Here is a 26923-nt window from a genome sequence, read left to right on the forward strand (position 1 = left end):
TGAAGATTTTTTTTGGCTTTTATGGCATACTTGGTGCTTTTTTCTTCAGAGTTGATCATTCCTTATAAATCACAAACAAGAAAATAGGATATATTAATAAAATGTGCTCCTTACTGAATAGGACTAGCAAGTATGACTAAGATATAAAACCTGTTTCTTATTAGTAGGCTAGTCTTGAACAAGTAAAATGCCCTTTTGGGAAAAGGAAAGTATAGAAAAAAAAAAAAAGGCTACTTGAAGACATGATTTTTCTTGTCTTTAGATTGTTTTGAAATGCTTAACAATTCACATTTTTATTGATTCTTGCAGACAAAAAAAAGCTTGTAAGAATTTAGTTCAGTTTTTCAGCATGTTGCAACAAGACCGACACTTTCATTTTAATTAATGCACATTTTAGAATTTGATGCATAATTTACGGAAGATAAATTTTGGAGATCTTTGTAAGTGTCCTCTTTTTTTTTTTTTTTTTTTTTTTTTTATTTAGACAGTACTTGTTCTTCATCAGCTTTTACCTGTGCCAGTGGACAGTGTATTCCAAGTCGCTGGCGTTGCGATAAACATAATGACTGTTTTGATGGCAGTGATGAATTGCATTGTCCTACACAAGGACCCACTTCATGCCCTGTAACCCTGTTCACCTGTGACAACAACAGATGTATTCCTAGGATCTGGCTATGTGATACTGATAATGACTGTGGTGATGGGTCAGATGAAAAAAATTGCAGTAAGTATCTGATCTGTCATGTTTTGTTTTTTTTTTTGTGTATATATTTACATAGATATGTCTGTTGGTATAAAAATGATATATAAAATTAGGAAGAAATAAGTTATATCTGAGATTAATATTTTGCAGTCCATAAGATGTCAAAAACTCAACTAATATGAACTACCAGAACCAAGTTAAATGCAGAAAAATCATTAAAAAACAGTAAGAAGGGGTAAATGTGATTATTCTAATTATGACGCTGCATAATGTCATCCACTGCAATTTACTGCAAAAATCAACTGGAGCTCACAGGTCCTAACTGCTTACTTACTGAGTGATCTCAATAATACCTGATGTTGTAGTCAGCTAATTCAGCATGGAAGTATTTACCTAGAAGTATCTGTAATTATTTCACAGTGAAGTAGGACAATTTCTCTATATAATTTCTTTAGCATTATTTCTCACTGATTAGAATCTTCTGTTTGTTTTTTGCCTACATATGAATAAATAATTACTTGATACTAACGCATAAGTGCATGTCATTTGTATGATTACCAGCTGCTGTATTGCATGCTGCAAGTCAGTGATAGTGTCTTTATGCTGTCTCTGCATTATCTTGAGTTCAGAAGACAGAAAATAAACACAGCTGTGTTTATTGTCATTCTTAAATAGCTTTCACAGGTACTTGTGAACCCAGGCAGTTTCAGTGTCCGGACCATCGCTGTATTGACCCATTCTATGTCTGTGATGGAGACAAAGACTGTGTGGATGGTGCTGATGAGCATGACTGCAGTAAGTGTACTTTTGTTTGTTCAGCACTGCTTTCTAGTTTCCTACTGTTGCCCCTTGAAAGGTCTTTGGTGACCTCATACTACCAAGATAGCAGATGGCATACTAAACCTAACCATAAATTAACTCTGTTTATGATACTTGTTTTAGCATTTGTAGTAAGCCCTTTGATCTCTTGGCTGGTTGTGAAATTGGGGGTATGAAATCTAAATTTTCTGTAGATTGCAAGATCACTGCATTTTCTCTGTACTGTGGAAATCATGGTCTTCACTGGAACGCGGACTCCTGATACCATAACTGTGTTGTGCACCTGTAGAAAAATAAGGTGTAGTCTAACTCTATAAAATAAAGTAAATCACTAAGGTAATATTTTTTATTTTTTAGTATACAATTGCAGTGCCACAGAGTTTAAATGTGTAAGTGGAGACCAGTGTATCAGTTCTTACTACCAGTGTGATGGTGTTTTTGACTGTAATGACCACTCAGATGAGACTGATTGCCGTAAGTATATTGATGCGGACAAGCCTTAATTTATTCGGTGAAGCTTCTCAAAATTTTGTCTTATCTGCTATATCAAGTAATTTGCAATACTTTCATTAGAACCTCAAATTTTTTTTTTAAATGTACTTGTTTATAAATAGTTCTTGTGAGCAGAAATTTCAAACATGGTATGTTCCAGCTCAAGAATAGATTTCTGGCAAAGAATAGTGTCTGCATTCCTTTTGGCTCTAAAATTTTGTTTTACTTGGCACCTTGGTTTCAAGGCTTAAAAGAAAGAAGTTTATTCAGGTAGAAAGCTGTAAATCTTTTATCCATGTGAGTTATATTGAAGCTTTTTCCTTGAGTAATTTTTCACATTTAACTTAGGATTTCTCAACGCAAGACAGTGAAAACTTGTTTCAGAGAGTAAATTCACGTTGTGTTGGGCATGTACATCGATATCATTAAGCGTATCAATATGTACTTGCTTAAAATATAGCAATTGCTTTGCTCATCATTTTACAAAGAAGGAGTTAAACTGGCCGGATTCTGGAATGTTATGTAGATTGATTGTAATTCCGTGGCCTGATCTAAAAGTGACAGAGTTCTTTGTAGTGTTGTAACTACTTATGCAAGATGTGAACTGAGCATAGTAATTTTTCATCTCTATCTAAAATTAAAACAGTGTCTGAACTGTAACATGTCACTGTTTTAGCTACAAGACCGCCAGGGATGTGCCACCAGAATGAATTCCAATGTCAATCAGATGGCAGTTGTATTCCTGCTAACTGGGAATGTGATGGACATCCTGACTGTGCAGATGGCTCAGATGAACACCATAGATGTCCTGCCAGGACCTGTCCTCCATCCCTTTTCCGCTGTGACAATGGCAACTGTGTCTATCGAGCATGGATATGTGATGGTGATAATGACTGCAGGGATATGAGTGATGAGAGAGATTGTCCTACTCAGCCCTTCCGGTGCCCCAGCTGGCAGTGGCAATGTCCAGGTCACAGTATCTGTGTGAATCTCAGCAAAGTATGTGATAATTCTGCTGACTGTCCAAATGGAGCTGACGAATCCCCATTGTGCAGTAAGTTACTGTTCAGGCATCTACAATAGCCTACAATGTCCTGTGGCTTCAGAAAGAAACAGAATATGTTGAGTATCCAGATGACAGCCATGTTATAATCAACATGTATAAATAGCGTAGCAGCATTTCTATCAGAAATTGTAAGCTCACTGTAATTAAAGCACTAATTACAAAGTGGAACTTGCTTGCAGATGAAAGGAGACTATGGTAAATTCATTAGCTAAAGTCTGATCTTATGCTCTGAATTGCACTGACTTAAATATGGTTTTTATATAGCAATATGGGAATGAGCTTGGTTTTCCCTAATACATTGACTAAAGAATGGTATGCTTTAAGTTCAGAAGAAATGTGATTCAGTCTTTAGTATTTTCTTTTTCTAACTTCAAAAATCATGAAAAAAATCGAAAAGCTCACATGTAGCCAGCATTTGTATTTGTGTTGATTATGAATTGATTTAAGCATAACCTTTTTCTTTCTTTCCTTCCTTCTTTTCTTTTTCTCTTTAATCAATGCACATTCTCAGATGAACCCCAGCCAGGTATGATTATAAGTGACTTTAAATTATTTTTTATTAACTCAAATTTAGGTCTGGAGTTGTACAGTAAATATTTTGTATAATCTAGATAGTTTTGAAAACCTTGTTATAAATGTTTAGGAGCATTTTCTTTAGCATTCATTTAATGGGATTCAGAAGTAAATAAATACTATGTTATTATCTGTCTTTATGTGTATTGTGTATGAGAGCCTCAGTTCAGGCTTATGTGGCATAACTGGTGATTGTGCAGGATGTTTTACCAGCAGTTTTAGGGTGGTAATGCAATAGCAAAGTATTACATTTAGCATAGGAAGCTTTTGTTAAGTGCTTATTTCTTTCCCTGATGCCATTTCAGATCAGGAGAGCTGCTCTGACAATAATGCTGGCTGCACTCATGAATGTATTCAAGGCCCCTTTGGAGCTCAGTGTACCTGTCCTATTGGATACCAGCTTGCAAATGACTCCAAGACCTGTGGTGATATTAATGAATGTGACCCTCCAGGCTTTTGTAGTCAGCACTGTTACAATGAAAGAGGGTCTTTTAGGTGTTACTGTGATGAAGGATACATTCTGGAAACCAATGGGAAGACCTGTAAAGTCGCAGGTGAGGAGTGTTGGTGGCAACCTAAAGAATGCCAGTAGCGCCTGGAAAATATTCAGCTTTGCCACTTCCATACTTTTTTTTTTTTTTTTTTTTTTTTTAAAAAAAAAAAAAAAAAAAGCAGATGCAAGACATACTTACTGGTGGCAGATCACTTTGAGTATTGCACCTGACACCTAAGGGACAGTTCCTAATTGGAACTATTATTTTCTTGAAATGAAATATTTAAGTTAATGTTCTGGGTTTTTAACTCTGCAATGACCAAAAATAATATTCTAGAGAAATGCAGTGCCATGCACCTCTAAACCAGAGGTTGAAATTTGCTCTTTTATGAAGTTCAGTGCATCCAGAGTGTTTAAATCCCAGCCTTTTCATAAGACTTCATTACTCAGTGTTATTTTTCTCACAGAATTATTGCTGGGTAGCTTATTGGTTTAATTTAATTTCTTTTCCTTTGACAGAGTCTGGGAATCTTCTCTTGCTAGTGGCAAGTCGTAACCAAATCATTGTGGATAACATCACTTCTCAGTCACATAGTATTTATTCTCTCATTCGGGATGGAAGGAATATTGTGGCTATTGATTTTGATTCAATCACAGATCGTATCTTTTGGTCCGATACAACACAGGATAAAATTTGGAGTGCTTATAAAAATGGGACTGACCGAAAAATAGTAAGTTCCACTGAGTTATTCTTGTCTCTTCATTGTGGAGAGAAAATGAAGACACTGTGTCTCCACTTAACAGAAGGGGAAAATTCCAATGTACTAAGAAGGGAGATAACATAGACAGAGTGAAACAATTCAGTAGATGCTAAGCCAACATTTCATACAGCTTTTTGAAAAAGAAAACTGAATGCTTTCAGGAAACTTTAATACCAGGCTATAAATTGATTTTCCTATTAGTAGGTGCATACTCCTTCACTAGGCCAGCTGAAGTTAGTAGGAGTGTTTGGGTATGTGCTTTGCTTGCATTTTGAATGTGTACATTATGACTCATTTTAGAAAGTGGTAGAGATTTAGTCCCCTATTTTCAATACCTATAGAAAAGTGTGAAAAAAATATTTTGATTGATTCCAATGAATTTGTTCTCTCTCTCTCTCTCTCTCTCTCTCTCTCTTTCTCTCCTTTAAAAAAATTTCATTGTTAAACAGGTGTTTGACAGTGGTGTCACCGTGACTGAAAGCATAGCGGTAGATTGGGTAGGTCGCAATCTTTACTGGACAGACTTTGTTCTGGAAACAATTGAAGTCTCTAAAATGGATGGGAGCCACAGGACTGTGCTGATTAGTGAAAATATAACAAACCCAAGGGGACTAGTGTTAGATCCCAGAATTGAGTAAGACTTTTTTATGTTTTGTTTTGAAAAAATGCATATTTTATGATGATAACAATATTCCGATATTCCCAACCTGTACTGTAATTGTAAATGACAAGTGGAAGAGAAAACCTATGAGAATTTTTAAAATGGTGTGTTCACAGCGTTAATTTAATATCTAATATCATATGATGGTTGTTTGTAATTTGTTACTCCGTGTCACTGTAACAAGATACCTGCTCTCTTTTGGAACAGGTCTTCCTGTATTGCTCTTGCTTCCTAGTTGGAAACTTTTAACTTAAAATTCTGGAATATCTTTATCAGGCAAAGGTATACCAATGCACAGTGTAGGTGCTATGCCTACCTGACAAAGAACAGGCTACTGCATAGCCCCAGCCGTCATCACAAACCGATGTCATCACAAAAACACTTTACTGTTTTGAACAGCAAGTGGCATAGAGTAAATGAAATGTTATCATTTGAACTGGTCATGTACAAAATTCTACTGGTTTTTCAGCCCTGCAGTGCCTTGAACTCTGTTTACTGCCAGCCATGTGGGGCTTTTTAGTTATAGTCCTGTTAGCATTATCCATGTATGCCTGTAAAAGCACAAACCCGTATCAAGTTTAGTATTTAGGAAACAGAGAATCAGATTACAATCCATGATGAAAATAGTGCTATTTACTGTTATTATTGACAAAGGATAGCAGCAGTAGAAGTATTTGAAAAAAATTACAACAGAAATTACGGTAATATCTTAAATAAACATAATCCTGGAATGAATGATTTCAGTATCTTTGTGTAGAACATTTCTTAGAAGTGTGGGTTTTGTTGTTGTTTGTTTGTTTGTTTTTCCCTTGTTTTAGGTCTTTTTTTTTTTTTTTTTGGCTAATGAAGTTTTGTAGGCAGCTAGTTTGTTTGGTTTTTTGTTTGTTTGTTTTCAGATTGGTAACCACAGGTTCCTTTTTTTCAGTGCTCATGTGATGTTTTGGACTGACTGGGGCCAAAACCCTCGAATTGAAAAAGCCAGCATGGATGGCAAAATGCGAACAGTGATTATTAACAATAAAATCTACTGGCCCAATGGACTCTCTATTGATTACCCAAATAAACTTCTCTATTTTGCTGATGCTTATCTTGACTATATTGATTTTTGTGATTACAATGGAAACAACAGACGACAAGTGGTCGCAAGCGATTTGGTAAGACATTAAGAAACAATGTTTTCCCTTGTGCTTCCTGATACTAATACTACTACCGTATTTGCACTATGGTAGGCTTAGATGTGTATTTTTCTTAAAACTATTCTGGAGAAGCAGATATTATGTATTCTAGCTCCTTGGTACAGCTGGAAAATGAAGATTTGCATACACTATCCAAAGTCCTTCAGGAGATCTTCAAGGAAACCTGGAGCTTAGTGTAGACTGTAGCGCTTTAGATCTACACGTGTGAAGTCTAACAGCAACATCTGAGATTGTTCCTACTAGCTGGTGCATTTGCTGTAGGGAAATAGAGCACAAAAAATCTGCAAGAGCTTTCTTCTTCAACTTCTGTGGATGATGAATGCTGCTGTTCTTGATAGCAACAGAGGATTTTCTGTTGCCAGGGCTTTTATGTTCTGGGCACTTCATGAAGACCATTCCTCTGGTAGGCTATCTCGCAATGAAGTGCTGCTGTCAGTTGGCAAGATGGTGTACCAGCACAACGGTTTAGATGTTCAGTTGGTATGCATAAGCTGGTATAAAATAATGACATGTATTTTTAAGAATTGAGCCTTGTGGCACATTTATCCTTGTTTAGACAGACAGTTCTTGTGCATTAGGAGCTGGTACAGTCTTTCTTGCCCCACTCTTCGTTTTCAGAAGTTTAGATAAGCCATCTTCTTCAACAGGCTGGTAAATTACAGGGGAGTTTATCAGAGATCCAAGGTCTTGACAGGTCCATAACTCTCGCATTTTCTCTTGCGCTCTTGAAAATCTGCAATTGGGTGTTTATCTGTTGGTTCCTTGTGTTCTGCCTAGTGGTTAGACTGTTAATTCCTCATGCTGTACATCTCACAGGTTCTATATAGCATTTTTATTTAAAAAAGAAGAAACATCCCCTTAATTAGTGCCATGTTTCCCCCACTAGTACCTTGTTTTCAAGCAATAGATGATATTTCATATTCTTTTCCTGGAAAATATCTTTTGAAGTACAGCTGCTTCTGCTTTCTTAGCTATTTATAAATTGTGCTTAGCTCTGTTGTGCAAGCTTTACATGTTCTAGTCTCCAGAACTAAACTGGTAAACATCCTTGTCTTCTAGATATTACAGCATCCACATGCTCTAACTGTCTTTGAAGATTTTGTTTACTGGAGTGACCGGTATACAAATCGAGTAATTCGGGCAAATAAATGGCACGGAGGAAACCAAACAGTTATGATTTATAACATTCACCAGCCTTTAGGGCTTGTGGCAGTCCATCCCATAAAGCAACCTCATGGTAAGTTCAGCAAAACAACTTCGATGGTGTCAAAAATGTGCCATAAAGTAATGTCATGCATAAGCACTTCTGGAATCAGTCACGTCAACAAATGGACTGGGTTAAAACAAGAAAACAATTTATGCCATTGACTTACAATTGAAGATAATTTCAGTTTGTCCAGCCTGCTGAATATTCTGGTGTTTAGGGAGGGTGACCAAGAAGCATGTAAGCATGACAAATGCCAAAAATAGGGAAGTAGTATATGGAGTTTTCCTGCTTCTTGTTTTAAAGGGCTTTATAACAAAATCAGAGTGTTTTTGAAAGTGTTACCATTTTTAAAATTTGTCTCTGTGGCATACCAGACTTGGCTCCATGTACATGAATTCTGTCATGCTCTTAGGCAAGTTAGTGTCATCATCTTTCTTTGAATACATGTAGACTTGCATTATTTTACTTAATGAAATAATGAATAAAAATCCTTAATTACGTTCAAGATTCTTTCTCGGATCATATGTAGGTCGTCTCTTGCATCTTAAAAGGCTGTCAAAAAAAAAATTTTAAAAATCACCTTTTATCTCTTTCAGTTAGCATCACCTTCCAAATGAGTCGTTGTCATTTTATGGCATGACTTGAAGTTAGAGAATTATATTGGTGCAGATACTGACTGTTTCTGCATTATATATTTTGTGTTGGGAGTATTTTTGATAAATAATTGTAACAGTGGCTTATATTCTCTTTTTTTCAGGAAGATGTTCTTACAGGAGAGGGAAAAGTCTTGTATTTTAGTAAGGCGCTAGTAATTGTCAGTGCTATATTGTGTATGCACTGTTTTGGAGCAAAACCTTCCTTAGTCAGCTTCAAAGCTAAAGCTGCTTCGCACTGTCAGTGGAAATTATTCAGCCACCAGAGTACTGTTAATTTAAACATCATAGTTTTAGTTTAGGAGGTTGTATTTATAACGTGGGGTTTAAAAATATTTCTACTACTGATTGAGAAAATGATTTATTTTCTTCACTGTATTAAACTAATTAATTTCATATTTTTTCTTTTTGATTTGTTCTGTTATACTTTATATGGCCAGAGAAAGGAGGACAGCACTTGCAGAAGAGCACAACATGCTAATTTTTACAAATGAAGACATAATTATTTGATTATTGAAATTTCAGTTGTAGTACTAAGGCTGTCATCCACTCCCCTTATTTTGTAAAACAGTAGATTTAACATCAGCTAGTTTTAAGATTTGCTATATAGAAATGGGGCATTTTCTTATACTTTGAGTTTTGAGTGTATGCCATTGTTTACTGCCATCTTTTGATTTCTTTTATGTTCATGTTAGTTTTTATATTTGGAACAACTGTGTCATTTCCTGGAACCTATACGTTTTTAGAATAAGGCCTTCTGAGTTCACTAAGGGTATTTATTCTCAAAATCTATTTTAATTTTCTTACGAAGATGGTTCATCCTGAAAAATCCTCTTTAACAGCGATTGTATGGAAGTGATCTAAATGGTTGAATTTTAGTGTATAGTAATAATAGCAGTCAACAAAGACCTTTTCAACTGTCCTATTTATACTTTACAAGCTTAGTCTGCAAATTTCAGTGATCCAAAAAATTACATATTGAACTGATACTTCCTTTGAATGAGGCATAGTAAGCTACGTTATCTCCTTATTTTTCTCCAAAAAGCTTCAGTAAATAATTTGAATCCCCCATCCAGAAAGGTTATTGTGATCAAAGACTGAAAATCCTGCAGGCCTTCTCATCCAGTTAACAAAAGTTTGAAAAAGAGTTTGAAAGATTTGATACGATACAAAGAAAATTAAAAGATCAATATGGTAATGTTGCTGACTTTCCAGGGAGAATTAAAATGTGTTAAAAGTGTATTGTAGTGCTTGTAATTCTTGGAAGTAACTTTATTTTTAATTTCTAATACCAGAACTGACTTAGTGTTGTTTGATGTTTTCATTATCAGTGATGCCAAATGTTCTTTCCAGTTGGTCATATTTTAACAGTTGCTAATTCTTTTTTTCTTCGTTTTTTCTTTTCAGGTATCAATTCTTGCGCATCATCCCCCTGTAGCCATCTCTGCTTACTTTCTTCATCTGGACCACTTTTTTTTTCCTGTGCTTGTCCTTCTGGATGGATGCTTTCTCCTGACAACAGGAACTGCATGAGAGGTATGGCAGAAATAATGAGACATAAAAAAAAAAAACCTGACAGATTGTCAGAGCCATTTCTCTGTCAGGCAAAAAGCTTACTTCAAATCTCTGAGCTGCTGCTCTTGAAATCAAAGGTTGGGGTCATTCTAGACAGACTTTATTTAGGAAGCATTGAATGAAATATATTTGGCCTAAAGATGTGGAGTTCTGAAAAGAGCTCAAAGCCAGAGGTTGCTTCCTTTGGGAGAAATACATATTTAAGCTCTTAAAAAAAAAAAAAGCTTCATTTAAAAATGTCTAAGCATGTTTAAACACGTTTACCTGAAAGTAAATTTATGGTAAAAGAATAGGAATACTCCCTTAGATATAAAACAACAAATCACAGAACTCCCAGTTATATTCAATAATAAAGATTAGTTTTTGCTGCTGTAACTGTATGTTTCTTGAGTCCTGCTTAGTAGCTGTTAGAATCGATCTCAGGAATGTCTTGGAGAGTCTGAGCTTTGTCTTGGTGGTTCCCATGTTCCTAGAATATGCATTGTGATTGCATAGTGCTGAAACTTTCAATGTTAAAACATTACAGTGATAATTTCACTCCTGGTGAGGTAAAAATAACCTTTCATATAAGCGCTTTACAAAGCATCATGTTAATATTCATCATTTCTGTAAGCATCAGGGAACCTTTGGTAGGGGGGAACAAGTCAATGCTATTTTTTTGATGAGAGGAAAAGTATTGAAGCATAACTCTGACTTATATTGTATATTTTCACAGTTGAACACCCTTTCCTTATTGCTGTGAGAGATAATATAATTTATGGAATTTCTCTGAACCCTGAGGAAAAGACCAATGATGCTATGGTTCCAATAGCAGGAGTTCAAAATGGTGTTGATGTTGACTTTGATGACTCAGAACAGATGATCTATTGGGTTGAAAATCCGGTAAGTTAGTCTTTGTGTTCAAAATGCGCAGTAAAATAAGACTTATTTAAAATAATTTTTTGGAATGAAATATATTAGCATTACAGGTAATGGTTTTAAGAAGTATAATTGAAAAGGATTAAAGTTTTTTTCCCCCCTAGAGCACTAGATACTTCATCTCTTTTGTAAATTAGTTTTAATCTCTGTCAGCCAAAATATTTAATTAATGCTATTTCTGGATTACCCAGAGACATGAAGAGGAAATATCAGAGAACACTGACAGAATTGTACTCTCAGCCCGTTGCTATCATCTGCTCTTCATCATCTCTGTTAGCCTAGGGCTTATTTCTGCAAGCACATCCAGAACAGTTCTCCATGGGAGTAGTACCTTGGACCCAGAGGCACTAAACATTAGTATTTGAGTGCGTGCTATTAGAATGAAATTACATGCTTGCATGGCCTGGTCTCTGGTCTGAGCGCTTCTTGAAGTAACATAGTACAGAGGCATCTTCTTCTTAAATATAAGAATGGGGTTGCAAAGTCAAAGCCACTTCCAGGTAGCAAATATGAGGCTTATAGTTCTAAAAAAAATACTTTGAACTAGTTTTTAATAGTTTGCTATAATTGTTTGACTAAGCCTCTTTAATGACTGTCCTTGCTAAACTGAGAGATATATGTTTCCTAAGGATAACTTGCCGCAAAATCTCAAAATTAGTGAGTTGAGTGTTTGTTTTTGTATCATGCCCTAACATCACATACTGTAGGTAATACTATTAAGCCTGCAAGCTATAAATTACCTTTTCAGAAGTTACAGAAGAAAACTGCAAGGATAATCTCAATTTTGGATCTTCCTATTGCAGCTTACTAAAAACTTGTTTCTTATGTATTTATGTTTACAGAGAACACTATTTTTCTTTATGAGATTTCAGGTTTATTCAGGATGGTTACATTGAGGTATCCTTATAAAAATCTTTTGATAATAAAGTACAAATTACAGTAGTGTGACTGCACATAGCTTAAAAATATACTGATCGGGCTTATATAGCCATTTATTTCTGTTGATCACTTTGATTTGGTTAATGAACTGTGGTGCCTCTTTACACCATATAATTATGATTTACAATAATATTTTTACCATGGTTATGCATTGAGCACATAAAAATATTTTCTCTCTACTGGATTTTCATTTTTGCTAAGAAAAGATTGTAAAATAAAGTATCTGCTCACATAGTTAGAATAAACAAATTTTGTGAAACTGCTCTTGATATTTTGTCGCTTTTCTTATCTTTTTTTCCAAGGGTGAAATCCATAGAGTGAGGTCAGATGGATCTAACAGGACGGTTTTTGCTCCAGCAGCTGTTATTGGTGCTCCTATTGGCCTAGCATTGGACTGGATATCTGCAAACCTTTATTACAGTAATCCAGGGACACAGTCAATTGAGGTAATTATTTAAGAAGGACAATTGAAAACTAAGAGCATAGATATTTTGCTACTATGTATACAGTTTGAAATTAGAACTGTTTTTAGTGAAAAACTGAAGTTAGATTTTTTTTTTTGAAGCAAATAGTGTGAAGAGAACTGATTTACACACTTAGAGAAACAAGCCTGAATTTGAGCACAGTCAAAAAGATTTTGAAAGCAATATATTCTGTGAACTTTATTTATGCACAGATCTCTTTTTTCTTCAAGTTAGTAGGCTTCTGGTGTTTAACGCACAAACTCTCCTTATCACAATAGCTATTACTACTATTTTCACTTGAAGTTAAAGATCCCAATGCAGTGCCTCTGACAATACAGGAACGTTGTCATTAAACACAGTAAGATCCACTCCCAAATGCTTTGATATCATAATATGTAGCTTCCTGGAGACTAACAGTCTGATGATATGGGAAGAATAAAACTGCTGTTTATTGTAGGGAAATAGAGGATAAGCAATATGTAATACTGTAATGAATGTTACTGTGCCTGGTCATGAATTTCCTTGTCCTAAAGTCATCAAATTTAAATAAGTAAAAGGTAATACTTCTTGAAGCAGCATTTCATCAGCCCCTTCAGCCTGTAATACTATCAAGATATTACGGAAATTGAAAGATTAGCTATTCTTAGAACTAGGATACTTATTCATTAATATAGGCAGGTTCTGAGCAGCAAGTAGCTGCTTTAAGGAGTACATGCTAAAGAAAGACTGTTAGGAGTACTGAACAATGTACTTTGTAGCGTTAGACAAAATTTTCTGTGATTTCAAAGTCTGGTGGATTTAGGTTTCCTTCCTTTAATTTGACAATCTATCCTAAGTTCTATATTACATGCCCTGACAAGTTCAATGTTTGCATAGGTCCTGAAGCTGCATGGTGAAGTAATGTACAGGAAAACTCTGATCACCAATGATGGTACTTCTCGGGGAGCTGGAATGCCAATTGGTTTGTCAGTTGATCCAGCAAGAGGGTAAATTTCTAAAGCTGCAGTTGTTTTGCATGAGTATTTTCTACACATATTTCCTAATTTTTAGGGTCTTAATCTTCAATCCCAGATTTGACAGTTTTGTGTTTTTTTTTTTTTTTCCATGTTTGTGCGCAATTTATTCATTCTTTTTGAGGCCTAGAAAATTATTGCATGACTACATAAATTTCTGCATGAATGTCTGTTTTCCTTAGTTTACCAAATACTTACATGCTAGCATTCATTTTTTTTTTTTTAATTAAAAAGGATCCCAGAATATTATGATTGTGAAAAGAATCACTGTAAAATGGGAACCCAGAGTAAAGACAATTATCAAGTCTTTTTTTACATTACCTTGTGATGTCTGTGTTGAGGCCTGTCAATAAGTAAAGACACGGTACATAGGAAGAATGTCACATGTAGTGTAGTACTAAATATGATTTTTCTAATCTTTCCCAACATAGGATCCCTATACACTAGTCCACAAATGGAATGAATAGAGCTATATTTATTTATTTATTTATTCCATCAAAGTATTCAAAACTGCAATATGATACTTTTTTTTTTTTTTTTTTAATCACAGTGTTTCATAGGACCATATTAGTAATGAGACTGTTCTGCTGGTGACCCAGCAGGTTTTCAGATGAATTGATGACTGACTTTTTGTTCCTGCTTTGGAGTCTACCCTTTGCCCTAGATGTTTTTCAGCAACTGAGGCTGGAGCAGTGGCACTGCTATATATGACCCAGAGCCAGTTAATTGAATTCTGTTTCATACAGATTTTATGAACTTGCAGTTTTAATTACAAATTGGAACCAAACTTAATGTTGCAACTTTGCAACTGTCCGTGAAACAGGATTATTATTTGCCTGTCTTCTTGTTATATACACTGCTAATAATCTGCTGAGGTTACCTGCTGACAGTATTGTGGTTGATGCAGGAGAGTATATAGATTTCTGAAAATGGTTTAACAGGCATTGTTCTTTTAAAACAAGATCTTTTTTTTCATTGAGGTCCAATTCAAAGTGATCTCTGTTCATCATGTACCAAAGTATTTGGCTAAGGAAGGAGATGGATTTAAGCATATGTCTTAGTCAGTCTGGGGCATTGATCTCCTTTACCTAACAGGTATGATGATGTGTTACAGGAAGCTGTATTGGACGGACCAGGGAACTGACAGTGGAGTCCCAGCAAAGGTTGCTAGTGCAAACATGGATGGAACAGGCATAGAAACCCTCTTCACTGGCAACCTTGATCACGTGGAGTTCATTACCATTGACATTAAGGAACAAAAGTTGTACTGGGCAGTCACAAGCACAGGAGTGGTAGGAGATACTTTTTTAATAGTTGCTTTGTTGCTGCTTATATATCTGTGGGTTTATGATTACCAAGTGTAATTCAGTGATGTTAATTTACTCATGGAACTGGGAGTTGCAGGACCAACCAAAATCTGAATAATAGTTGTTACTGGTTACCTTTAAAAATGTAGGATGACTTGAATGGAGAATTATTATTTATTAGTGTCCTGCTGACCTTTTCCATCCTACCTATGGAAGGTACATAAAGACCTTATGCACGAAGGGATTTTAGTAGCATATGTTGTATTTTAATTTTTTTATTGTAACATTGAACTTATATTAAGCTTTAAATTGATTTCTTAGATTGAGAAAGGCAATGTGGATGGTACAAATCGTGTGACCCTGGTGGTTCATCTTTCTCATCCATGGGGAATTGCTGTGTATGACACCTTTCTGTACTATACTGATAGAGATTATGAAGTTATTGAACGAGTTGACAAGTCTACTGGAGCAAACAAAGTAGTACTGAGAGACAACGTCCCAAGATTAAAGTGCTTGCGAGTGTATTATAGAGACAGTAAGTATTAGCTAAAGAAGTATTTCAAGATTTCCAGCTTGTGAAAAAATCAAGCTTCTCTTAGAGACAGGCTACATGCTTTTTAAAAACAAATTATTTGATGTGTCAAAAGCATTTACCCCATTTTGGTAGAGAGATGTTTTACCATTTTCTTAAGGCATCTATTCACATGCATAATTTTACAAAAATATTATCAATGTAAAAATGACTAAATAACAAGTTCTGTTACTTTAGCTTCAAATGCGTGTATCTGTTGTATCTGATCGTTTGCCTCATTAATCTTAAATGACAAGAAAGCAGCAAATTAATTACTAACCTGTGTGCTTAAATGGTGATTAAGCTGGACATTTTTACAGCTGGTTGGTAATACAGTGCAAGTATATGAATTTGGTTGTATGTCTGTCAGTGATGATACAGTTCAGATTTTTCTGTGTTGCCATGTCTTTTTTCACAACAGATTCTGCTGGTTCCTCAAATGGCTGCAGTAATAACATTGGAGTTTGCCAACAACTTTGCCTACCAGTACCTGGTGGATTATTCTCCTGTGCCTGTGCTACTGGCTTTCAGCTAAATCCTGATAACAGAACCTGTTCTCCATACAGTTCATTTGTAATTGTTTCTATGCTTTCTGCAATTAAAGGATTTAGTTTAGAGACATCTGATCACTCTGAAGCCATGGTACCACTGGCAGGAAGAGGTATGTGAAAATTATAGTAAGAGGAAATCTTGTAATGCCTACTGTTTTGGCATTTCTTGCCTGCATACCCATGTTTGAAATAAGTTTGTTTACACTAAAGATAATTAATTACTACTTTTCAAAACATTTCAGGACGAAATGCACTTCACGTGGATGTTCACATGCCCTCTGGTTTCATTTACTGGTGTGACTTCAGTAGCACAGTTCCCTCTCAGAACGCAATACGTAAAATTAAACCTGATGGTTCTTACTTCAGAAATGTTGTTACAAATGGAATAGGACGAAATGGAATCCGTGGCATTGCAATTGACTGGGTAGCAGGTAAGTATAGGTGAATTTAGGAGAATGTTATTCTTTACACACTGTAAAACTTGTAAACTAATATGAATTTATCCTAAAGGAAATATTTTGAATGGAAATCATACATGATTTTAACTATGCCTATGAGCTGATTTTAAAAGAAAAGGAAGTAATGAATGCGTCTTATGTTTATATATATATAGAAATGAAAGTTTGTCTATCTTTTGGTATATGACCTAGGTATAAAATGATAAACAGAGTAAATATATGGAGCCTTTCCTTACCTGATGCTTTCATATTTATCTTAGCTTTCTTTTATTATCTTTGCATAAGTGGCTGTTATCACTATATTACTATACCTTACTACCATAGTGAATTACGTGTATCAGAGAAGATTGTACAGAGAAATTGTCTGATGATGTTATAGATAGAAAGGACTTTTCATGTACCCTCAGACTGCTCTGTGGAAATCCTATAAATTTTACTGAAAAGTAAAGAAAGCAGAAGAAATACTTTTTCTTGAAACCTTCATTTTCCCTTTCACAGTTCCCATTTTTATTCAAACATTAAAGATTAATTCAAATACTAACTCTTGAGAAAGTGTTCATCAACTGACCACTGCCAGTAATATTTTTGTTTTATACATATACATATTGTGTATATGTTTTGCAAAAGTTTTTTTCTGGAGTTTGATAGGTTTGGAGGGGTTTTAGGATAATCTTCTACCATATACACTTAATTTAGTTACTGTATGCAGTGCTGTGCCAAAACACCGATTTCACAGTTGTGTGTTGTAAAAGGTAAAGGGATAAGAGTATGGAAGGGCAAGCCAAAAGCAGCTCTAAATTACGAATAAATATTTTAGATAGAAAAAAATAAAGAAAGAAAACTGTGGTTAATGTATTTTCGATTGCATACCAATGGTTTCCTCTAAGGAAATCATCAGGGGTTTAGAAATTAATTGATTGTTGTCATTTTGAGTATCTCTTTTCTAATTCCTCCAAGTGGAATACTTTGTGTTCTTAACTTCTAAGATGTTTATGGGTATTCATTTTATAGTTTTGTATTTTATCAGCTCATGTTTCTCAGGTGGTAATGCTGTGCATTAACTTTCTGTTTTGTCATTCTGCTTTTTTTTCCCCTCACTTTTTTAAATACAGGAAATCTTTATTTTACAAATGCATTCCTGACAGAGACTTTTATAGAAGTTTTGCGCTTAAACACAACTTATCGCCGTGTTTTGCTTAAAACTACCATAGATATGCCAAGGCACATAGTAGTAGACCCAAAAAACAGATACCTGTTCTGGGCAGATTATGGGCAAAATCCAAAGATAGAACGTGCATTTCTTGACTGCACCAACAGAACAGTTCTGGTGTCTGAGGGCATTGTCACACCTCGTGGGCTGGCGATAGATCACAGCAATGGCTACATTTACTGGGTGGATGATTCCTTAGATATGATAGCAAGAATTCAGCCTGATGGTGGTGATGTTGAAATTGTGCGCTATGGCAGTCGCTATCCAACTCCATATGGTATCACTGTCTTTGGGAATTTTATGATCTGGGTGGATCGGAACCTGAAAAAAGTCTTCCAGGCCAGCAAGGAGCCAGGCAACACTGATCCGCCAACAGTAATCCGAGACAACATTAATTGGCTAAGGGATGTTACCATCTACAACAGTCGTTTTCAGTCACGTTCACCCCTTGACATCAACAACAATCCTTGTGTGGACGACAATGGAGGCTGTTCCCATCTGTGTTTTGCCCTGCCTGATATGCAAACACCCAAATGTGGTTGTGCCTTTGGAACACTAGGCAACGATGGCAAGAGATGTTCCATTTCAACAGATGATTACTTGATTTTTGCCCTTGAGAATGCCCTCAGAAGTATCCACCTAGATCCTGAAAATCACAGTCCTCCCTTCCGCACAGTCAATGTATTAAGAACTGCAGTGGCCCTGGATTTTGACAGCATAAACAACCGAATATATTTTACACAAAGTTATCCTTCAGGGACAGGAAGAATCAGCTACATTAGTATTTACTCAGGAATGGGCACTCCAACAGTAGTTGCATCTGGTAAGTACACATAATTGTGATGCAAAATAATTGGATATTGAGAAAAACAGACTAGCACCTAGCACTAGCTCAGCAGGTATTTTTATGCTAATGGTCAAGGTAAACTGTTTAGTTAAGATAACTGATTAAATGCTCCTTCTTACTATTCTGCTCATTTTTTTCCTCTTCTGAGAGTCTTATTTCATCTTCATCATAATGAAAAGGAAATATAAAACTGGTTATATGTTATTATGTATTTTTAGTAATTTTAAGATCGCAGCAAGTACCACAGAGATGCAGAAAGATTTAGGGAATTTATCAGTATGGAAAGATAACTATATGGGTTTAATTCATCTGTAAGACACCTGTAATGATACTGAATTATTATGATTATGTACAATCCTAAGTATGTACATTGTCATAAACAAAAAGTATTGCAGTATCTCAGGAAACTGTACTGAACTTGTTTGTGTGTCTGCATGTGTCTAAGACCTGGGGACTCCAGATGGCATTGCCTTTGATTGGATCAATAATAGAGTTTACTACAGTGACTACCTCAATCAAACTATCAGCTCAATGGCTACAGATGGCTCTAACCGCACTGTGATTGCCCGGGTTCCACGACCAAGAGCTGTTGTATTAGATCCCTGCAGAGGGTATGTGCTGCACTTTGTATACTTTAATCATGATTGCAGATGAAGCTGTACTTTGGACTTCAATGAACACTGCCAGATGCTTCCTGTTCTAAGCCATAGGTTCCAGAAGCTTATAATTGTCTTGGATCTAACTCTTAAGTTTTTGAGCTGGTATCAGCCTCAGAGGTCTGAGTTTTCTTCAGAGACTTTTAGAACATTTATGAATGTGTAGTATATGAGGCTCCTCCTCTAACTGAGGTTGGGAGCCAGGCATTGGGGGTTAAAGGAGAATGATTTTCAAATTAAGTGTTTATCAAGAGACTACCTGTCCTCCCTTTGCTATCTAAGGCAGAGAAACAAAAAATATCTGTTGAAACAAAGATTTCTTCAAGATTATCAAAACCTGATAATCAAGGTGGCACTGCCAGGAGATGGAGTTGTATATGATCTTTACTTTCTTTTGTTGCTGTGTTTCCTGAGTGCCTCAATTTTTTTTATTTTTTATTTTTTATTTTTATTTTTTTAATATCAAAACATCTCTAACAGGCTTGGGGGGCAGTATTAAACTGTATTTGAAATGAAGAAATATAAGCAGGAGAATATGTGATTTTAAGGAGACATCAGAGCTGGGAAAACTTAATTCAGTGGGTAGAGTTCAGTCCAGTGGAGCCCAATTATCTCCACTAGAAGATTCCTTTGTAAATATGAGATAAAATAGGGAAAGAAGTTCTTTCCCTCTGGTTTTGCACTCCACAGTTCAGTGGAAGTCATCAGGGTGGAGATATCCTGGAGCAGTTAGAAGCTTTGTGAACTTTCCTTGCTGAAAATAAAACTTTTTAATCGTGTTACTGACAGGTATATGTACTGGACTGACTGGAGTTCCAATGCGAAGATAGAACGAGCTACACTTGGAGGAAACTTCAGAACGCCCATTGTAAGCACAGATCTGGTATGGCCAAATGGGCTTACCCTGGACTATGAAGAACAGCAGCTATACTGGGCTGATGCAAATCTGTATGTATTGATAACACAGTTGTTGTTTTGCTTTAGGTGATTTTTCAAATAGGTCTATTATTTATTTTTTATGTTTTTTACTGTTTTTCAGCATTTCAGTGGAATTTGATAATTTGTATTATAGAATATTAAGAATTACTTAATAGCAAGACAATGTCAATTCTTATTTTTGATGCGGAACTACTGTACCATAGGGGGTTTTGTGATATCACAAGGAAGAATTAGTCCAATGCTTTATAGCATTTGTACCAATTGGAAGTTTGTTCAACTTACTTTTGACCCATGGTTTTTATAGCAATCTTCTCTTACACATACAGTCCAGTGTACATTTTTGCATTCATTTCTCATGGTTAATGGCTGTCACTGGCGGAATTTGGCTTCAAGTTTTTGCTTTTGCCAAACAGACAGAATCTTACCCTCCAGTGTATGCCACCAGGATTTCCATCATTGGCATGAAAGCTTTTAAAAACAGTTTAGTTCATAGCCATTCAAATTCACCTATATTCTCAGAGAAATCACTGCAGCAATCAGACTTTTCTCCTCAGGTTCTTTCAGAACAGCAGCTCCTTTGCAGGCTTCTCCTCTGCTGCTGTGACAGAAAGATGTCTGTAATGTAATTTTTATGGTCTGTGCCTCTGTGGGATCTTCTGGAAGGTAGGCATCCTTACATGGATTAATCTGTGTGCAGGGAATCTGTAACTCTGTCCTAGGGATCCCGTTACAGATGCAGAATGTCAGATGAAACATCCTCTTTTCTCGTCTAGCAGTTAATGAAGGTAGGGCAGCAGATACATAAACAGTGTGAAGTCTTCTACATTCTGACTTCTCATGTGTAGGGAAGAAGAATACTCTTTTTCTTAAAGAGGTGCTTTATCCCCCCTCTTTAGAGGGACAGATGCTAGCATAGGGTAAGACATGAGAAACAGACACTCAAAGAAGCACAGTGCTCCTTAGCTTTCAATGCTAAAGAGTTGAAAGACATATTTTAAGATGTCATTATTTCTTTATTATTTTAGGCAGAAGATTGAGAGGTGCACCCTCACTGGTACAAACCGTGAGGTAATTGTTAGCACTGCTCTGCATCCATTTGCAATGACGTTGTTTGATCAGCACATATATTGGACAGACTGGAACACACGAAGCATTTACCGAGCTAATAAATACGATGGTTCAGATCAGATTGTAATGATCATGAATCTTCCACAAAGACCAATGGATATTCACGTCTGGGCAAAAAGCAAGCAGCAGCAGTGTACCAACCCTTGCAACCAGTTCAATGGCGGTTGCAGTCATATTTGTGCACCAGGTAAGCTATTACGCTTAATGTCTGTAAGCTGTTAGTATTGTCTGTATTAGAACTCATAGTATAATAGGTTTCATTTGCATGGGGACAGATGAAATATTCCTTAGTGTTCCCTGCAGTGTCTGGGGGCTTGGAATTAGATGATCTTTAAAGGTCTCTTCCAACCTAAACCATTCTATATGTGTAATAATTATTTTACGTATATAATGCAATCAAAATGATTGCCTTTCAGGCTCATTGTACTTTGCAAATACCCTTGAGGGCTTTCCCTGAGAATCTTTGCAAATAAAAACCACGTTTCTCTAATTTAAATCAAAACCATTTTTTTTTTCCTGAGATTTTAACTTATTTCCTCTGGAGTGGGATGTTAAGTCAGCTCAGCAGCATATAGTTATGTTAGAAATATATATTGATGCACTATATACTGAGTAGATACTTCCTATCACACATTTAAAGATTCTTTACAGAATCACAGAATTTCTAGGTTGGAAGAGACCATCATGATCATCGAGTCCAACCTCTGACCTAACACTAACAGTCCTCCACTAAACCACATCACTAAGCTAACGGTCACTATTTCTTTATTACATGTTATTATGAAATCTTTCTCTAATGGTTACTTTTCAAATAAAAGGTCTCTACTGCCTCATCTTAAAATTTGGGCAGTTGCTGAGAAGATAGCACAAACTGATTTCTGTACACAGTGGGGCAGGTACACTTTTGAGTCATTGTCCCCAGAAGCACCGTCTGACTATATCTTCAGCTGCATATTGGGGTGAGACCAGAGTGACATATGTACCCCACCTCATAACTCCTTGTGCTCATGTAAGGAGAGAGTCAAAGTGCTTCAACAGGTCACCAGTCTAGATGGCCATGAAATCCGAATTGCAACAACCCCAAGAAACATAACTGCTACAGAGCTGATTCGTGTGTTCTGGATTTCTGTAAGATATGATCCTTTACTCTGGAAAAACTCATTTAGTGCCTGCTTTCACTTTTAGGATCTTAAATGCCATTAAAAAAATCTGTTTTGAATGAAAACATCTCTAACTTCTCATTGATTTTGAGAAGAGCAGTTAGTTTGTTGCAAGGAGTTTTGAAAATTCTCTTTTGATTTTGAGGGATAGAGTCTCAGCTGGTATAGCTCAGACATTTGAAAGCATCAGAGACCATCTTACAGTCACTCAAAAACTATTTGAACACAAGCAGCTTTTAAAGTACTCCAAGTTCTGTTCTAGGGAGCTCTAAAATAACTCTTCTGGGTTTCAATGCATTTGCCTTCAGTTAACTGAAATAAAAATCTGGCTAAGTAACCACACTTATTTCTAAGCAGGTAGATTTTATAGGAGTTATGAGGTTTTCATTGCATTGCATTTTCGAGTATTACATCTGTGAACAGTTTAACAGAACCCAATCTAAAGCATCAATGTTTTTGTTTTTTTTTTTAAACTGCCTAACATAAATTTAGGTCCAGATGGTGCGGAATGTCAATGCCCATCTGAAGGTCGCTGGTATTTAGCCAATAATAACAAGCACTGCATTGTGGATAGCGGTACCAGGTGTGATGCTGGTTTCTTCACATGCCTGAATGGGCAGTGCATCTCAGAGCGATGGAAATGTGACAATGACAACGACTGTGGTGATGGCAGTGATGAGTTGGAGAGTGTGTGTGGTAAGCATTTAAAATAACTAAATAACTGCATGAGAAAGTCTGTGTGCAGACTCTGTCCTGACTGTACAGTATTCTCCATCACTTGTGTGGCTTTATGATCACAGATCATGTAGCTGTAGTTTGGAAATGATCCCCTGCTTGCTCATACTTGTTGTCTTACATCATGAGGTCTGAATGGAAACTAATTTGCTCTACAATCCAGAAATGTTATAGTATTAACTTTATATGATGTGTACCCCATCTATACTTTGTTTAATTCAAATATGTATTTTACTTTTCATGCAGTACGTTTTGCAGCTGTGTTTGCACTGGCAGGTAAAAACATTGTGATTTGATTTGCTACTTTGAGAACTTAGATTATTCTTTATCCATGTATTTTCTTCTTATTTATTTTTATTTTTTTTTAATATTTTACTATTTTGTACAGCTTTCCATACTTGTCAGCCAACGGCTTTTACCTGTGGTAATGGGCGATGTGTACCCTATCATTACCGCTGTGATCACTACAATGACTGTGGAGACAATAGTGATGAAGTTGGCTGCTTATTCCGAACTTGTGACTCCCACACAGAATTCACTTGCAATAATGGAAGGTGTATATCTCTTCAGTATGTCTGCAACGGAGTAAACAACTGTTACGATAATGGCACATCAGATGAGAGAAATTGCCGTAAGTTCATCCTAATTACCGAGTACATATTTGAGTCTGTTTTTTTAGATCAAAGAAGAGGCAGATCTCCCTGTGTATAAAGAATTATGACAAAGGCAGCAAAAAGGATAAAAGTTTTTTATTTACATTACAGATTCTGACAATTACAGATTGTCATTTTGAAACAAACTGAATCCTTAATCTGCCTTGATCCAATAAATACTAATAGAGTGCTTAATGTTAGGTATTATGAGTAATCCCATTGACTTCAAAAAGATTTATTTCAACTGAATTGGATGCAGGGCCTACATTTTTGCAGAGTTCACAGTGGATTTTTCTTGTACACTTTGTATCATGACATATTAATTGTATTAGGTGTAATCATCAGTAATGAATATTTTGACTGTTATAGAGGCATCGTTTATATTTATGCTTTTGAAAATTATAATACTTTTCAAAAAGTTAAGTCATATTTGTTTTCCATAAAATAGAAACTATGATTAGTTCAGTATTGACTACTAATACAGTTAATCAGGATACTTTTTTTTTTTTTCACTAAGGTTATATTCCTTAATGGAAAAAATTATCTGGAGTTAGAGAAACAGTTTGATAAAAATGTGTTTAGGGAAGATTTTCTGTTTTTACATTTTTGCTCACAAACTGATTTTTTGCACTATATTATTTGTGACTTATTTTTTATTCTCAGTGAAATCTGAATATTTGAAAATCTTGGTCTATTAGTTATTTGTAGTTGGTATGATGATTCACACAGTAACAGCTGGTTGCAAAATCAGGCATTACAGTGTGAATAGCTGTCAATTTACATTCCCTCAGTCCTGAGTATTAGCAGGTATTTCTTTGATAATGTTTTTGACAGTACTTGTCCCAATGAAAGCAATGGCCTAATTGTTTCCATATGGCATCAACAGCATGAGTATACTTTAGCATTTGAACAGAAATTAGAGGAAAATGGTTTGCATTATTTGGATGTTTCTTTTTTCATTTTCCAAGGAAATTTGGGATTAGCCACTATTGAAGAGAAATATAGCAATGAAAATATGTAATGTACCACAAAGAATGTACTCTGGATTGATCAGAGTCACAAAGATGGGGATTTAAACAGTATTATATGTCTTTCAATGGTATATTCGTGAAAAAAAAAAAAAAAAGAAGCTTTAAAGAACTTTGCTTTTTCCCCCCTCCTTACAGCGGAGCGCACTTGCCAGTCTGGTTTTACAAAATGCCAAAGCACAAACATTTGCATTCCTCGAACGTATTTATGTGATGGTGATAATGATTGTGGAGATATGAGTGATGAGAGCCCTACTCATTGTGGTAAGTTAATAGAGTCAGTTACTTTCTTGTACTTCAGTAATTCATTCCACTCCTCCTTAACTTTGCTGTAACTCTAACTGTTCTCAAAACCTACTCTTTTCTAGTACTGAAGAGTTCTAAGGTGTATGCATTTTATTACTCACTCTTGTTCATCTAAATAGTGCCTATATCTAATAAAATCTTATTCGTTTTTTTTGATGCCATTTTAATGCAGCATTTGAGAGATCATTTCTTTGCTCTGCACACTTTTTTTTTTTTTAACAAGGTAATTGTCACTGAGATATTCTACTGAATTGGCTTTTTCCTGAATTTTATTAGTAGTATATTTTCGTTCTAATCAAATGAAATTATATACAGTTCCAAGTGTAATTTCTTCTAGCTCTTTCATGCAGTTGCGTGTACCTTAACTTCGGATTTATTTTTTTGTTTTGTTTTGTTTTTTAAGGTTCCAGCTATTGAACAGAAGTGTGTAGTTTTTAATCAGCTTTAATTACAAAACAGCATATCTTTTCTAGATGTTTGTATTAGGTAGTAGGTAGTGCTTTTCTCATTTAATAATGGATATTTTCAGACAACAATTTATTTTTAATATTGCCTAAGTGGATTATTTTTGCTTTTGTTAGTTTTCCTAAAGTTGCATGCCTTGAATTACCTATCCCACAATTTTTCTAAAATATGAGTTCAGTTTTTCTGCTCAGAACTTGGCCACTTTTATGTCTTCTGTGTGTCAAAAAATATGTGGCTAAATATATAGACATAGTGAGTCTTGTGCTGCTCATGAAAGGTATGCTTTCTCCCTTCTATTGTTTTTGTCCCATCACTACTGAATTATTTAAACTGAGAAGTGGTGAAGGGGAAGAAAGAGCAGGAGATGGGAGAATGGGAGATGAAAGAAGCCCTAAGACGTTAATGAGCAATGTGTTAATTGCCTTTGATTTTCATCTCTAAGGTATGTATAAGACCAAGTTAAAAGGGCAGACTAGGTCCTTTTTGGTGTCTTGGAACCATCAGAGGGTACGGAAAAGCATCAGCAACTACTGAAGAAATTAGCAAACCTTACTGCATGGGATCTTGTACCACCTGGTTTGGGCACTGGAGAAATTAGTACTTTGGACTGTGTTCATTTTCTTGTGCACAAATCTGAAGTATAAGTTCAGAACATATTTATGATTGCTGCATGCAATCCTATTTACAGAGCAAATTATGTCTACTTATTAGCTGATACATATACCTAAGGAGAGAATTAAGTCCATTTTTCTGCTTACAGACATCAAGCTAGTTTGTACAAAGAGCTCTCTGCAGTTAGGCTATGAAAAGACATCTTTCCTAGCATAATTTTTTCTCTTTCTTTTCTGGGGTCTGTAATGTTTTTTGCCTAACATGGATTCAAAAGCAACTTAAAACAAGTTGGAAAGGTAACAGAAAGAAAGAAGTCATACATAGGTTTTTTCTTCCAGTCTCGCTGACTTGCACAAATAGTGAGTTCCGTTGTACATCAGGGCGCTGCATTCCTGCTCATTGGTACTGTGATCAAGCAATAGACTGTGCTGATGGCTCTGATGAACCTGCCTCTTGTGGTAAGTTTACACACAAGATATATACTGAATGGGTTATGGAAAATATATCTGTAGTGTCTCTTGCAGGCAGCAGCTTGAATCCAGTCTAGGTAGAAAATAAGTATCTTCTGAGGTTTGTTCATGGACTCTGTGTCACTGAGTAATCTTAGTAATTTTGCTTAAAGCTTTGTGTGGAATATGAAGGCTTTTAATTGCCACAATTGATTACTGTTAACGTATAACCAGTCTCTTTATAAGACTGATGGTGATGAATCAAGTGATGAGTGTCAGCAAATATTTTGGTATTGTTTTGAATGTAAGACTGGT

At 35.7% G+C, this 26923-nt stretch overlaps 1 protein-coding gene across 1 annotated transcript in view; it reads left to right on the forward strand.

Annotated features, from left to right (window-relative positions):
• The window catches only part of LRP2 (LDL receptor related protein 2), a gene marked incomplete at its 5' end in the record, with an annotated part of 117210 nt that overhangs the window by 50760 nt on the left and 39527 nt on the right, over positions 1 to 26923 (forward strand). Inside the window, 25 exon segments of the mRNA XM_084523334.1 lie at positions 485 to 724; positions 1379 to 1498; positions 1880 to 1996; positions 2691 to 3068; positions 3959 to 4207; positions 4666 to 4877; positions 5357 to 5541; positions 6494 to 6722; positions 7824 to 8001; positions 10032 to 10160; positions 10915 to 11081; positions 12359 to 12502; positions 13397 to 13506; positions 14648 to 14825; positions 15162 to 15375; positions 15833 to 16072; positions 16205 to 16393; positions 17533 to 18453; positions 18923 to 19088; positions 19923 to 20081; positions 21098 to 21387; positions 22853 to 23056; positions 23484 to 23726; positions 24915 to 25040; positions 26498 to 26617. Coding sequence (XP_084379460.1) covers positions 485 to 724; positions 1379 to 1498; positions 1880 to 1996; positions 2691 to 3068; positions 3959 to 4207; positions 4666 to 4877; positions 5357 to 5541; positions 6494 to 6722; positions 7824 to 8001; positions 10032 to 10160; positions 10915 to 11081; positions 12359 to 12502; positions 13397 to 13506; positions 14648 to 14825; positions 15162 to 15375; positions 15833 to 16072; positions 16205 to 16393; positions 17533 to 18453; positions 18923 to 19088; positions 19923 to 20081; positions 21098 to 21387; positions 22853 to 23056; positions 23484 to 23726; positions 24915 to 25040; positions 26498 to 26617 — 5508 coding nt within the window.

Source organism: Aythya ferina (genome assembly GCF_964211825.1).
Source record: "Aythya ferina genome assembly, chromosome: 6".
In the NCBI taxonomy this organism is placed as follows: Eukaryota; Metazoa; Chordata; class Aves; order Anseriformes; family Anatidae; genus Aythya; species Aythya ferina.